The sequence below is a fragment of the Periophthalmus magnuspinnatus genome, chromosome 20, assembly GCF_009829125.3.
Source record: "Periophthalmus magnuspinnatus isolate fPerMag1 chromosome 20, fPerMag1.2.pri, whole genome shotgun sequence".
Lineage (NCBI taxonomy): Eukaryota > Metazoa > Chordata > Actinopteri > Gobiiformes > Gobiidae > Periophthalmus > Periophthalmus magnuspinnatus.
Genome location: NC_047145.1, coordinates 24,389,039 through 24,404,311, shown reverse-complemented (window position 1 = coordinate 24,404,311; position 15,273 = coordinate 24,389,039). Strand labels below are relative to the sequence as shown.

Sequence of the window (15,273 nt, the reverse complement as noted above, 5' to 3'; positions counted from 1 at the left end):
GAGAAGGGAATACAAATGAAGGTTGATGGAGCGGACAGTTGAGAGCGGTGTCATATGCCGTAGTCTTTAAGTGGATCGTGGGTAGCAGGGTCAGAGGCTAGGAAGTGCGTATCGGTTGAGGGGAACTGGGTCGGAGGGTGAGATGTTCATACCGGTCGTGGAGAGCTGGGTCAGAGGCAGAGGCGCTGCGTAGTTTCAGGGAGGGGGATCTGACAAAGAGCAAAAGATAGCTGACACAGAAGGGAGGGGGAAAGACAGCACCAAAACACAAGGCAGACTAGGATATTTATTTATTTTATTTATTTATTTAAATGGGACAGTGCGTATTTATGAACCTATAAATGTAAATATGCCAGAATTAGCCCGAAGGCTATTTTACATCTGTAGTCCCTGGCAGGTTAGAGAGATAGAAACAACTTCAACAAGAAGTTCATACAATAGACATAAGAACAGATTGTCAATTACAATTCATAGGACAAACAGGGATGAAATAGCACAATGAAACACAATCATAACATACAACACTGACATGTACCTAGTAGCATAACATTAATGATCACAGTTCTGATTCCTCTTGAGCCATCGTTTCAGATTCATTTTAAATGTACTGAATGTCGTAGAGTCTCTTATTTGCAGCTAAGATGTTGTTCCAAATTTCTGTGCCCTTGACTGATAACACCTGCTGACTAAATGTAGTGCGTGTATAAGGTATTACACAGTCACCTCTGGTAAAGGCTCTTGTTACTCTACCACTAGTACTGGTTTTGGCCATAATGAACTCACCCAAGGGTGGTGGAGCGAGGCCATTTAAGACCTTATATACTGAACAGGCTAGTTTAAATTTTCTAAAATTTGCAAAACTTAAAATATTATATTTCTGAAGTATGAAACATTGATGAAAAGATAAAGATTTTCTATCAAATATTTTAAAAGTTTGACAGTTAACGTCCCACTGCAGAACATTTCCTCACATTAGAACAGGGTTAAAGCCCAACTGTGTTAGTCCTGGTTTAGTCCTGGTTTAGTCCTGGTTTAGACCTGGTCTACTCCTGGTTTAGTCCTGGTCTAGTCCTGGTCTAGTCCTGGTTTAGTCCTGGTTTAGTCCTGGTTTAGCCGTGCTTTAGCCCGTTTCTCTCCGCTCAGATGCTGCCTCACCTTTTGGAGCAGTTGGAGCTCTGTCAGAAGTCCCTCTCTGGATATTTGGAGAAGAAACGTCTGGTCTTCCCCAGGTTCTTCTTCGTGTCAGACCCAGCACTGCTCGAGATCCTGGGCCAGGCCTCAGACTCACACACCATCCAGGTATGGGAGGGCATCTGGCGCACAGAGAACAAATCTAATGCACAGGGAGTGCCTCTGACAGACTTGTTGTCCTCCATAGGGCCACCTGTTGAGCCTGTTTGATAATGTGAACCGCGTCATCTTCAATGAGAAAAACTACGATCAGATGTTGAGCTTTCAGTCTCAAGAAGGAGAGAGTGTGGAGCTGACCCAGCCTGTCATGGCTCAGGTACAAAAACCTGGTTTAGACTTGGACTAGACCTGTCTTAGACCTGGCTTAGACCTGGTTTAGTCTTGGTTTAGACCTGGTTTAGACCTGGTTTAGTTCTTGTTTAGACCTGGTTTAGACCTAGTTTAGACCTGGTTTAGTCTTGGTTTAATCCTGGTTTAGACCTGGTTTAGACCTGGTTTAGTCTCCTCCTGTAATTTTCACAGAAATTATAATTTGACAAATAGAATTATAAGAAAAACACTTTTATCTTGTTGAAATCATGTTTATATATATATATATACACACACACATATACTCTGCCCTACCAGATTAAGTAAAAATTAGAGTATCATGTATTTTGTCATAGGCACTTTAAACCAAAGACCTGCTGGTTTGTGGCTGTCTTAACCCAAACACATGCAAAGACAGTGGACTAACGGGTTTGTGCTTCAGGGGAACGTGGAGGTGTGGTTGGGTCAGCTACTGTCCGCTGTCAGACTGACCCTCCACAACATCATCCGCCACGCCCACGTCACCATCTCCGAGCCAGGACTCAAAATGGTGGACTTCCAGAGCCGCTTCCCCGCTCAGGTTGGATTGCTGGGAATTCAGATGATTTGGACCAGAGACGCAGAGAAGGCACTGCTTCTCAGCCGATCTGACAAGAAGGTACGGAGCAGAGCCAGAGGAGTAGAGCCAGAGGAGCAGAGTCAGAGGAGCAGAGTCAGAGGAGCAGAGCCAGAGGAGTAGAGCCAGAGGAGCAGAGTCAGAGGAGCAGAGTCAGAGGAGCAGAGTCAGAGGAGCAGAGCCAGAGGAGCAGAGCCAGAGGAGCCTTCCTGTTGTATAATTACATGTCATATTTCTCTGTGTGACTGGGGGCAGGTGATGGCGGTGACCAATCAGAAATTCTTGGACCTTCTGAACGAGTTGATCGACATGACGACTAAAGACCTGAGCAGAAACGAGAGGACCAAATACGAGACCCTGATCACCATCCACGTGCACCAGAGGGACATCTTTGATGAGCTGGTCTGTTCCTCATCATGCTCTGATTTTATTTTCAGAATTTTGTAAAAACAGGTCAGATAGACACAGTGTTCTCGGCATAATTGGGATTCCAAAACTACCATTAATTGTCAATTTAAGGCCTTCAGTCACATTTCTGGCCTTATTTTTATTTTTATTTTTTACAGTATTTCATTCATCTCTCTCTGGTCCTCTGCTTCATTCATTTCTCTTTGGTCTTCTTACTTCAGGTGCGTCTGAGCGTTCGTTCTGTGGCCGACTTCGAGTGGCAGAAACAGTCTCGTTTTTACTTCTCTGAGGAGAGTGACAGCTGCCTCATCCACATCACAGACATCCAATTCTGCTACTGCAACGAGTACCTGGGCTGCACCGACAGACTCGTCATCACACCCCTGACCGACAGGTAACACACCTGTCATCACCAGTCATCACATCCTGACAAGTAATGCACCTGTTATCACACCCCTCACAGACAGGTACACACCTGCCAGAATGCCCCTGACCAACAGGTAACAAACAACAAAAAACTGGTCAAACTGCATATAATTAATGCCTGTAGTACTGTCTTAAACATATAGAAGATGTAGAAGTACTGTCTTAAACATGTAGAAGTAACTATATTTGATCTGTATTTAGTCATGTTTTTATCAGCAGAGCCAAATGTCACATTATTCTCCTTATATTGTACTGAATAAATATGGACCTCTTGTGCCACCATAGTCTCAGTGTAGACTTGAGGGAAACACTGGTTCATGTCTAACCTGAACATGAAGTCTGTGATATCTGTTTAGTCTCCTGCTGGTCTGAGTGGAAGTTTTCAATTTAAGCGCCCCCTGTCTGTGTGCAGGTGCTACATTACTCTGTCTCAGGCTTTGGGCATGAGCTTGGGAGGAGCTCCTGCTGGTCCTGCTGGAACAGGTATAATATCATGTGTGTCAGATGCCTGCCATTCTCTTTGTGTCCCTCCCATTCTCCTGTATCTCTGTGTGTCGGATGCCCTCTCATCCTGTCAGATCCCTGTGTCAGATGACCTTCCTTCTCTATCTGTCCCTATGTGTGACAGAAGCCCTTTGATTTTCCCAGACCACTGTGTGTCAGATGCCCTCCCTGTGTGTCAGATGCCTTCCATTCTTTTTGTTTCCAGGTAAAACAGAGACGACCAAAGACATGGGCCGCTGTCTGGGGAAGTACGTGGTCGTCTTTAACTGCTCTGACCAGATGGATTACAGAGGCCTGGGCCGCATCTACAAAGGTCTGACTCAATCTTGGTTTAGTCCTGGTTCAGTCCTAGTTCAGTCCTGGTTCAGTCCTGGTCTGTTGCAGGTCTGGCTCAGTCCGGGGCGTGGGGATGCTTCGATGAGTTTAACCGCATTGAGCTGCCCGTGCTGTCGGTGGCAGCACAGCAGATCTACATCGTGTTGCAGTGTAAGAAGAATAAGAAGAAGACCTTTGTGTTTTCGGATGGAGACGAGGTCGAGATGGACCCCGCCTTCGGTATCTTCCTCACCATGGTAACCAGTCCTTCAGGTTTAGTCCTGGTTTAGTCCTGGTTTAGACTTGGTTTCATCCTGTTTTAGACTAGTGATGCACTGTTCCCCACACTGATATCGAATATCAGCAGCAATCCAGAAAAAAAAAAGCTTGATCTGATATCGGTTCCATGATTTCACTTAGCTCTAATAACAGCATGTCTCCAAACTGTTTGTACAAAGCTGTTCTGTAGTTCTTTCAGGATGGATAACAGCTGCATAACACAAATGGATCCATTTTGTAATAGGTTAATTGTATATATGCCAATTTGATTAGGGATCAGCAGATACTTGAAGCCAAAGTATCGATATCAGTATTGGAACTAACAAAGCTGTATCAGTTCATTCCTATTTCAGACCAATAGACTATATATATAAACCTACTAGCTGCGTTCCAAATAGGAAGTGAGCATGGATGCGCTTTGGCTCCAGTTCAAACTGTTGTCCCTCTCTGGTTGGCTTCATTTGGCGGGAGCCAAATGCTATGGGTGAGATCACACTCACTTAGTCCACTTCTGGGGTAGACCTGGTTTAGAGCCCAATTCACTGCAGTATTTCCGCAGCTTTTGCTTCAGTCTGAGCTAATCTCAGCTGAGCCTTAGTTTCATCCAGGCTTGTGCATCATTGGTCCATTTGTCTGTCCACTGTCACCACTGCAGACTGGTGTATTTTAGTGAAAACTCAACTTTTCTGATTGATTCTCATGTTGGTTGTGTCATTGTCGCTCCTCTCCCATCAGAACCCGGGATACGCCGGGCGGCAGGAGCTCCCAGAAAATCTGAAAATCCAGTTCCGGACCGTGGCCATGATGGTCCCGGACCGGGCCATCATCATGAGGGTCAAACTGGCCAGCGCCGGCTTCAGAGAGAACCAGAGCCTGAGCCGCAAGTTTTACACACTCTACAAGCTGTGTGAGGAGCAACTGTCCAAACAGGTACCACACTCGACAAACACACTAGAAGCAGGTACCACACTCTACAAACAGGTACCACACTCTACAAACAGGTACCACACTTTACAAACACCCTACAAACAGGTACCACACTCTACAAACAGGTACCACACTCTACAAAAAGGTACCACACTTTACAAACACCCTACAAACAGGTACCACACTCTACAAACACTCTACAAACAGGTACCACACAGGACAGACAGTGTGAGAAGCTGGGTCTAGGTCTAAGGTCTAATCTCAGGTGTGACACAGGTTGCAGGTTGCAGGTCTCACAGTGAGACAGGGACAAAAATCAAACTTGTCATACAAAAACGAGCTCACCTCAGCACACCTCACCAACTTGACTTTATATGAATTTAGTGTTTGTGTGAGAGATTGGCCACAGTTAAAGGATCATATTTCCTTCAAGCAGCTGTGGAGTGAATAAAGACACAGTGTGGAGCTTTATAATGTACATTACAAATGAACGGTCCTCTTGTGTGTGTGTGTGTGTGTCAGGTCCATTATGACTTCGGCCTGAGGAATATTTTGTCTGTCCTGAGGACTCTGGGCTCCGTGAAGAGAGCCAACCCCACAGAGCCAGAGAAGACTGTGGTCATGAGGGTGCTCAGGGACATGAACCTGTCCAAACTGGTGTGTACAATGAGACTGGACCAGGACTGAACTAAAACTAAAAGAGGACTAAACCAGGACTAAACTTGGACTAAACCAGCACTGGACCCGGACTGAACCGGGACTAAATAAGGACTAAACCAGGACTGGACCAGCACTAGACCAGTGATTTGTGTTTTTTTTTCAGGTGGATGAAGACGAGCCTCTTTTCATGAGTCTCATCAATGACCTGTTTCCTGGAATCGGTGAGTTTTTTATTCATATTTCTGACCTCTCTGTAACCTCTCTGTGACCTCTGTTTAACCCCTGTCATACATGTCTTCTCCAAACACCAGCCTCTTTGCATTGGTGTGATGTTAGCAAATGCTCATTTTTGACAATAGTTTATTTCAGATTAAGGTTAGATTTAGGAACAGGGTATTTGCTGAATTGAGAAAAAATGAGGTCATATCTCGATGACCTCTCTCTCACACCTCTCTTACCTGTGTGACCCCTACATGACCTCTGACCTGTGGAGCAGTGGTGGACAAAGCAGAGTACCCTGAGCTGCAGAGGGCGATCCAGGGCCAGTGTGAGCGCAGTGGGCTGGTGCCTCACAGCGCCTGGGTCCTCAAACTGGTGCAGCTTTATGAGACACAGAGAGTCCGGCACGGTAAACACACGACTACACTCCATAACGCCAGCTTTGATATTTAATGTGTTAAGACTCCAAGCTTTTAGCCATGTTATAAAGTTGTTACTTTCTCAAAAACAGACCTGGAGTTGTGTTTTGTTCCATTCTTATGTTTGAGTAATCCTGTATTATTAGTCTGTCTGCATCTCCAAAGCTCAGAATCTCCAAAGCTCTATTCCTCCTTGTGGAACAGTTGCTTTTTACCTTTAGCTCAATGGACATTTGTCTTTTGGTTTTGTATCATCTCCTCCTCCTCTCCTCCTCCTCTCCTCTCCTTAGGCATGATGGCTCTTGGTCCCAGTGGATCGGGAAAGTCGTGCTGTATCCGGACTTTGATGGGAGCGCTGGGAGAGTGTGGAGCTCCTCACAGAGAGATGAGGATGAATCCCAAAGCCATCACCGCGGCTCAGATGTTCGGGACTCTGGACCCGACCACCAACGACTGGACCGACGGCATCTTCTCTACTCTGTGGAGGAGAAGTCTCAGGGCCAAGAAGGTCTGAGAACTAGACCAGGATCTGGCCAGGACTAGAACAGGACTAAACCAGGACTAACCCAGGGCTGAACCAGGATTAGAGCAGGACTAGATTCTTTCTCATGTTGGTTGTGACATTCAAAACACAACAGAATCAGTGCATTCGATAGTTTCATATATTTTTCTAATTCTGTCTTGGTTTGGTGGATAGTACATGTGCTAAATATTTATCATAGTTTTACATCAGTTCAGTGGCAGTTGGTGGGAAAAACTTGAGAAGAAAAGTTGAAAATGACGGAAGTAAAACAGAATCTCTCCGCCTATGTCATCAACACAGAAAATGCCATCCAAAATGCAGAGACAGTTTAGGCTCACTTGTGTAAATTACATGAGCTTTGGCCCTTGTTTACATTCGGTTTGCTGGGTAGCAGTTGTGGAATTACCTCTATGTGCCGCAGACATATAATTGGCATTAGCATTTGTTGCTAATGCTGTCATCCACTTTTGGCTAGTTCAGGAAGATTTGAAACACGGGAGCCAGTCCCCTGTATTTTTTCCTACAGCTGTTAGCGTTAGCCTGCAAAAATCCCAAATTATGAATAATCCAGCGGGTGTCAACTGGTACTAACCATCGACCACACATAGGTCAGAGCCTCATTTGAGCGTTGAGTGTGTAAACCTTTTCATGTCATCTGAGCTAACGGCTAATTGACTTTCTGAACTTGCATGGCTCTAGTGACGCTAAACCTCCTCCTTTACATGTGACTGTGCAGAGCAGATAAATGACACAGTATTATGAAATAAACAGGTTATATTCTCTAATATGGGGACTGGCTTCACTATTTATCTGTATGTGAGGGAGAGTTTACTTTGATGTAAGTCTGGGATCATCGACGCCAAGTGATCGAGCTGTAGCAATGGACAAAGAGAGAGAGATAATTTGGCGTCTATCAATGTCTGTGATATCTGCTGTGTCAAACCAGGAAGTAACATGATAAACTTCACCAAAATTAGAAAACTAAATTATTTGTAAAAAATAAATAAATAAATGTAATTTTCTTTCTCTAACCTGTCATATGCACTACTAAGATAGAACCAGGACTGGCATAGAGCAACCAGGTCTGACCTTGACCTCTCCCTCAGGGCGAGCACATCTGGATCGTCCTGGACGGTCCGGTCGACGCCATCTGGATCGAAAACCTCAACTCGGTTTTGGACGACAACAAAACTCTGACACTGGCCAATGGAGACCGCATCCCCATGGCCCCCTGCTGCAAGGTCTGGACCAAACCAGGACCAAACCTAGACTGAACCAGAGCTAAACCAGGACTAAACCAGGGTGAAACCAGGACTAGACCAGGACTAAACCAGGACTGGACTACAACTAAACTAGGACTGAACCAGGACTAAACCAGGACTGAACTACAACTAAACCAGGACTAAACCAGGACTAAACCAGGACTAAACCAGGACTAAACCAGGACTAAACCAGGACTGAACTACAACTAAACCAGGAATAAATCAGGACTAAACCAGGACTAAACCAAGACTAAACCAGGACTAAACCAGGACTAATACAGGACTGAATAAGGTCTTTCTAATCCATCCAGTTTCTGTTTGTCTCCAGATTGTGTTTGAGCCCCATAACATTGACAACGCGTCCCCAGCCACAGTGTCTCGAAACGGGATGGTGTTCATGAGCGAGTCGGTGCTGGGCTGGAGGCCTCTGCTTCAGGCCTGGACCCAGACTCTGCCTGAAGCCCAGAGACAGGAGCTGGAGAGAAGCTTCTACGCCTGTTATCAGGTCTGACACAGCAAAATCTAACATACATGGAGTTAGTGAAACATGACTTTTGTGGACTTGAAATGCATTGATTCTAATGGTTTTGTTGGAACATGCTTCATAGGCTTGGAACATTGGCTTCTAGGATTTCCATGACCATTGTCACACTGAAAACCCAACACTAGTATACTAGCTGTAGTACCTTTGTGTGGTTCCAGGATGTGCTGGACTTTGTCTGGACCGCGGTCAGTCCAAAGATGCAGGTGCTGGAGTGTATGTACATCCACCAGACCATTGACCTGCTGCAGGTGCGACAGGACCACCCTGGACAGGGTCCGTGTTTAGACCACAGCCCTGTCCCTCCTCTATACCATATATTCACTATCCTCTGCACCATTCCTCCTCTGCACCACTCTTCCTCTGTGTTTCAGGGCCTGTTGATGTCAGTGGAGGAGAAACAGGTCTGTGCTGATCATCTGAGTCGTCTTTTCACGTTCGCCCTCATGTGGTCACTGGGGGCACTGCTGGAGCTGGAGGACAGAGCCAAGATGGAGAACTTCCTCAAGGTCTGAGCCATGTTTCATCTGAGAAATGTCTTCTTTAAAGAGGGGTGTTTTACTTCTCTGGAGTATTAACTGCTAACACATAACATCATATTTAGATGACTTGTATTATTTTGAAAATGCTATATTTGCTGAAAACATATTAACATGTATTATAAGTTTAATTTTTGACGCTCCAAGTCTCCCCTCCCTTTGCTCTCCACACTAAGACACTCCCCCTTCAGAGTGTTATTGTGAACCAGTGGGGTTAAAATACAAAATGAGGAGTAACACCACCTAGTTTTGGGTTAAAATAGACTAGAAGATGTTAAAATACCATGAATATACAAAAAGGTTCAAATGCTCTAAAATAAGGTGAGCAGTGTAAACAACCATAAGAATAAAACCACAATATCCCACTAATGAAACTACTGCACATCACATCGGGTTTGTCAAGCTGCTGTGTACAGTTTTGTACCATGTTTTTGTATTTTTATGGAGAATTGTGTGGGAGCCTGGGTGACATAGGCTTGTGGGTGGGGCCTTGCACAGAATCTTCAGCTAACTGTTTTTGAATGGGGCCAAGAACAAGTTGCTAAAATACTCAAACATGCATGGATGACGGGAACAATGTTATAACAAACGAAAGCTCAAAAAATCAAATACCCCTGTCCCCTTTAACATGTTGCTTATGTTCCACAGTAAAGATTTCTTCACTATTTCTGTTTTTTAGAGTCACTCTTCTGCTCTGGACCTGCCCCAGACTGAGCCGGACCAGACCATCTTTGAGTTTACAGTCAATCAGCAGGGCCAGTGGGAGCACTGGGCCAATAAGGTGTGTCAGATGCCCTCCCTCTTCCTGTATCCCTGTCTGTCAGATGTCCTCACATCCGCTTGCATCCCTGTGTCAGAACACCTCCCTGTTTGTCAGATGCCCTCCCATTGTATTTTCAGGTCCCAGAGTACGTCTACCCCAGAGACCAGGTGCCAGACTACAGCTCGATCCTCGTCCCAAACGTGGACAACGTGAGGACAGACTTCCTACTTCAGACCATCTCCAAACAGAAGAAGGCCGTGCTGCTGATCGGAGAGCAGGGGACCGCCAAGACCGTCATGATACAAGTGAGTCCTGTTAAAAGTCTAGGATAGTCCTGGTTTAGTCCTGGCTTAGTCCTGCTTTAGTCCTGGTTTAGTCCTGGTTTATTTAGATCTGGTTTAGTCCTTGTTTAGTTCTGGTTTAGCCCTGCTTTAAATTGGTTTAGTCTCAGTTTAGTCTTGCTTTAGTCCTGCTTCAGTCCTAGCTTAGTCCTGGTCCAGTCCTGGTTTAGTCCTGGTTTAGATCTGGTTTAATACTGGTATAATTCTACTTTACACATGGTTTAGCTCTGGTTCAGTCCTGCTTTAGCGGTTTAGTAATGGTTCAGTTCTGGTTCAATAGTAGATCAAATCTGGTTCAGTCCTGGTGTATTCCTGGTTTGTTCCTGGTTTAGTCCTGCTTTCTCTGTGGTGCGTTCAGGGGTACCTGGGGAAGATGGCCGCTGACTCTCACCTGTGGAAAACTCTGAGTTTCTCATCTGCGACGCTGCCGGTCATGTTCCAGCGCTCTGTTGAGAGCTACATTGACAAACGCATGGGCGCCACCTACGGGCCGCCTGCAGGACGCAGCATGAGCCTGTTCATAGATGACATCAACATGCCCATCATCAATGAGTGGGGCGACCAGGTACATAGGGGTTATACTCAACAGACAGGCCTGTTTACATGGGCTGCATGTTCTCTCTGTGTCTACGAGCTATTAAATATTCTATATTAATATATCATCTCCAAAGCTCAAAATGCTCTGCTCCACCTTTTGATGTCATGAAGTTGTAGTTTTCAAGTTTTACCTTTTGTTCTGTAGAGATCTCTATGGAAATTATCCAAATGCTTCTAGTGAAGGTTTATGGAGTTTAAAACAACAGCAACAACAGTGGAGCACTTTCTGTATTACCACATGACATCACAAGATGGAACAAAGTTTTTTCAGTTTGAGAGAAGAACCCTTTAAACCCTATATATATTTATTAGGTAATTGTTTTGGTCTCCTGTTGACTCCTCCTCCTCCTCTCAGATCACCAATGAGATCGTGCGTCAGCTGATGGAGCAGGAGGGGTTCTACAGCCTGGAGCGTCCCGGGGAGTTCATCCATGTGGTTGACGTACAGGTCTCTGTGCTACTGATACTTTGCAGTGACATCACACAAAGTATCTTGCAAAGGGCACATTTAAACATTTAAACAGCACATTTTCAGGAGCCTATCAATCCGAGCGTTCACGGTCCTGTCTAGGAGTCTGATTTTCAGCAAAAATGTGAGAGTGACTAATTGAAAAACTGTTTGCTAATGCTAGCTAGCTTGAGACGGTAATGTTATTTGACAGGGACTTGTGTAACAGCACAAATCAGATCACCTGTTGTAGTTCCAGCAAAGTCAATTCTTTTGTATCAAATTGTGTTAAAACAAAACAGATTAAAATCTAACAAAGCCTCAGAGACAGAGCAGACAGAGCAGTGCCTACAATTAGCATCACACCCCCAGGGAATGTTGATGACATCATCTGCAAAGTATCAGTATGAGTATGAGTGTCAATGGTGAGTCATGACATTTTGTTCTGTAAAAGCTCCAAACACTTAATCTAAAATGTGAAAGAGCTGCTACAGATTAAGAACAAATACAAAAGTCTACAACTCTGTGAAATATTTAGTTTTTTCCTGAAAAAAGAAAATCAAGCCAAACAAAGACAGTGATTGAAACAACAGAGACTCTGTAGACGCACTCACATTTATCACTGACACAGACTTATATCAAACGCAGATGAACTGAACCTTTCCCTCCTTAAATCACATGATTCTGAGTCTGTTTGTTGGCGAAATAATTATTCGGGGTGAGCTGAAGTGTCCTTTATCTCTTCCTATTGTTAGCTAACAAGCTAGCAAAGCTCTGCACAGCAAGAGCAGAGAAACTACTTTCAGTTTCCATTTTGCTGTATAAAGCTAATTTGAGCTAAAAACAATAGCTTCAAAATGTGGCCAAAAAAGCAAAGAAACACATTTTGCCTGTTCAGCTGCCCATAGATCTGCCTCAGTGCTGCTCACACAGAATGTTTAGGTTCATTTTTCACATAAAAACAATGTCACTGCATAACCTCTTTACTTACCATTGAACCACTGTGAACAACATATTTGCAGTTGTGTTCATTTACACATGCTAGAGTACCACAGCGGGGACTTTTTATTTACAATGTTCTCAGCTGGTGGGGGCCATGATTCACCCGGGCGGAGGTAGAAACGACATCCCACAGCGTCTGAAGAGGCAGTTCTCCATCTTTAACTGCACCCTCCCCTCCAACGCCTCCATCGACCGCATCTTCAGCACCCTGGCTCTGGGGTACTTCTGTCCAGAGAGGGGCTTCAGTCCTGGGGTGTGTGCCCTGGCCCCTGCCCTGGTGCCCACAACCAGACGAGTGTGGCAGGCCATCAAAGCCAAGGTACAAGTCACCAGCTACACGTGTTCATATTCCTCCCACTAGTTCAGACTCAAAAAGAACTGATTGTGACGAGATCAAATCTAGTTTTACTCATAGACTGTACAGAGAAGTAGACTAAGTGAGTAGGATGTCACCCACGACGCTCGGCTCCAGTCGAAGCTCATCGAGTATAGCAGTTTTTGGGGCCAGTGTGGAGCCCAGGTCCATATTTGGAATTTTGACCATGAATATCATAGCAACTAAATCAGCATCAAGGATGTGGAAGGTAACGCCCCTTCACACTTGCACCTCTGGTTTAGCAGGGAGCTGGCGCTTAACAACGCTGTCAATCAAACCAGTTGCTAACGCTGGCGGGCATGATCTTGAGGAAAGAAGGCCTGTCATAAATGTTCCTATCTTGGGACACAATAGTGAAAAAGAAACACCAGGATCATGTAGAGTGGGTCAATACAAACCTTTTCAAAAACAAAATAAAAATGTCAATATTGATTTCCTGAACATATCTTTGCTCCAAATGTTTTTACTGACAGGATTGGCTGTAGCAGTCGCTAAATCTGGTACAAATCATCTTTTCTTTTTTTTTTTTTTTTTTGTAAGATTAATGCATTTGTACATGGAATTGTTCCTGACAAATAAAGGATCACTGACCATTAGCCATAACTGATTCTTGATCTTAGTTAAAATGAGATGAATTCTGTCTCTACTTGGTGATGTCAAACCCAGGGCAGCTCTAGACTGACTGTTAAAAAGTTCCATGATAATGGCAAGGTAAGGCAAGGCAAGTTTATCTGTATAGAACAATTTGGGTAATTCAAAGTGCCTTACAGAATAAGAGAGAGATTAAAATAACAATACTACAAATCGAAACATAAGTAATCACAAATAATCATCATAAAATTAACATTAAGGGAGAAAAGTGCAGAATAAAACCCTTTCAGTTGTATGCACAGATAAACAGAACCGTTAGGAGCCTGGATTTAAACATTGTGAAAGTCGAGGCCTGTCTCACATCTTCAGGAAGAATGTTCCAGGTTTTAGCTGCACAAAACTGAAACTCTGATTCTCCACGTTTAGTCCTGACTCTGGGACCTCTGAAGTCCTCAGAGTGTGAGATGGTTCATGTGGCTCATGTGGGAGATGTTCTTTGGTGCTGGTCCATGGAGAGACTTGTTCACACAGAGCTGCTTTAAAGTCTATTCTCTGAGTCACAGGAGCCAGAGACCTGAGCCACAGGACACATGTGTGAAGTACTTCCTGCTTCTAGTCAAGACCTGAGCAGCAGTGTTCTGGATGTACTGCAGCTGTGTTAAGGCTCGTTTGGAGAGGCCAGTGAGCAGGACATTACAGTAGTCTAACCTACTGGAGACAAATGCATGGATAAGTCTCTCTAAATCTGGTTTTGACAGTATACCTTTGATTTTTGCTTTGGTTTTTAGATGGTAAAAATCTGCAGATGTTATTGATTTGATGTGGTTGTTGAAGTTCAACTCTGAGTCCATTATTACCCCTAAATTTCTAGCCTGATTTGGAGGTTTTAGCGAGAGGCTGGAGTTGATTACTGCTAATTCTTTAGTCTGTATTCTGTGATCTTTCAGATGCTGCCGTCTCCAGCCAAGTTCCACTACATCTTCAACCTGAGAGACCTGAGCCGAATATGGCAGGTACTGAACCAAGACTAGAGCAGGAGTTGTACGGGCCTAAACCAGGAACTAAACCAGGGACTGAACCAGGATTAATGAACCAGGGCCTAAAGCAGGGCCTAAAGCAGGGTCTAAAGCAGGACTAAACCAGGACTAAACCCGGACTAAGCCAGGACTAAACCCATAGTCTTGCTGTGTCTTAGGGGATGCTGACGGTACAGTCGGAGGTGTGTGTGAGCGAGGAACTGCTGTCGGCTCTGTTCCACCACGAAGTTTCCAGGGTCATCGCCGACAGGTTCACCGACCAATCGGACAGAAACGCCTTTAGTGACATCATCAGCAAGGTCAGAGTCTAACCCTCAGGAGACAGGATAACCACTGTAACACAGGGAGGACATGCACGCTCCACTCAGAGAGAGTGGAGTCTAACCCACAACCTCCTCACTCAGAGGATGATGCTTCATTCTTTTCTCAGATCACTGCTGAGGATCATGGGAAGGCTCTCACTGAGCATGCTCAGTGGAACAGCAGTTTTGTGGATTTCCTGCGTGAGGCTCCAGAGGCAACTGGAGATGAGCCAGAGGAGGTGGAACTAGAGGCGCCAAAAGTCAGTTGGAACGAGGACTTAACCAGGACTAAACCAGGACTAAACCAGGACTAAATCAGGACTGAACCAGGACTAAACCAGGAGTAGACCAGGATTGAACTAAGACAGAGCCAGGACTAAAACAGGACTAAACTAGGACTAAACTAGGGCTAAAGCAGGACTGAACCAGGACTGAACCAGGACTGAACCAGGTTTGAACCAGGACTTAACCAGGTCTGAACCAGGTCTGAGCCAGGACTAAACCAGGACTAAACCAGGACTGAGCCAGGACTAAACCAGTGTTAAATCTGTGTGTGATTTACAGCTGTATGAGCCAGTCTCGTCACTGGAGGCCTTAGCGGAGCGTCTGTCGTTCTTCCAGCTTCAGTACAACGAGGCGGTGAGGGGTGGGGCCATGGACCTCGTCTTCTTTAAGGTA

At 44.9% G+C, this 15,273-nt stretch overlaps 1 protein-coding gene across 1 annotated transcript in view; it reads left to right on the top strand.

Moving 5' to 3' along the window:
- Positions 1–15,273, top strand: part of dnah5l (dynein, axonemal, heavy chain 5 like) — a 67,516-nt gene that overhangs the window by 25,851 nt on the left and 26,392 nt on the right. The window contains exons 40-65 of the mRNA XM_055230317.1: positions 1,144–1,299; positions 1,379–1,507; positions 1,943–2,158; positions 2,372–2,518; positions 2,746–2,918; positions 3,363–3,433; positions 3,660–3,767; positions 3,839–4,026; positions 4,784–4,978; positions 5,498–5,632; positions 5,799–5,856; positions 6,132–6,263; positions 6,564–6,781; positions 7,903–8,037; positions 8,387–8,563; positions 8,761–8,850; positions 8,974–9,108; positions 9,818–9,919; positions 10,039–10,206; positions 10,601–10,807; positions 11,195–11,287; positions 12,372–12,608; positions 14,204–14,269; positions 14,452–14,592; positions 14,724–14,855; positions 15,160–15,270. Coding sequence (XP_055086292.1) covers positions 1,144–1,299; positions 1,379–1,507; positions 1,943–2,158; positions 2,372–2,518; positions 2,746–2,918; positions 3,363–3,433; positions 3,660–3,767; positions 3,839–4,026; positions 4,784–4,978; positions 5,498–5,632; positions 5,799–5,856; positions 6,132–6,263; positions 6,564–6,781; positions 7,903–8,037; positions 8,387–8,563; positions 8,761–8,850; positions 8,974–9,108; positions 9,818–9,919; positions 10,039–10,206; positions 10,601–10,807; positions 11,195–11,287; positions 12,372–12,608; positions 14,204–14,269; positions 14,452–14,592; positions 14,724–14,855; positions 15,160–15,270 — 3,720 coding nt within the window. The remainder of the gene's footprint in view (positions 1–1,143; positions 1,300–1,378; positions 1,508–1,942; positions 2,159–2,371; positions 2,519–2,745; positions 2,919–3,362; positions 3,434–3,659; positions 3,768–3,838; positions 4,027–4,783; positions 4,979–5,497; positions 5,633–5,798; positions 5,857–6,131; positions 6,264–6,563; positions 6,782–7,902; positions 8,038–8,386; positions 8,564–8,760; positions 8,851–8,973; positions 9,109–9,817; positions 9,920–10,038; positions 10,207–10,600; positions 10,808–11,194; positions 11,288–12,371; positions 12,609–14,203; positions 14,270–14,451; positions 14,593–14,723; positions 14,856–15,159; positions 15,271–15,273) is intronic.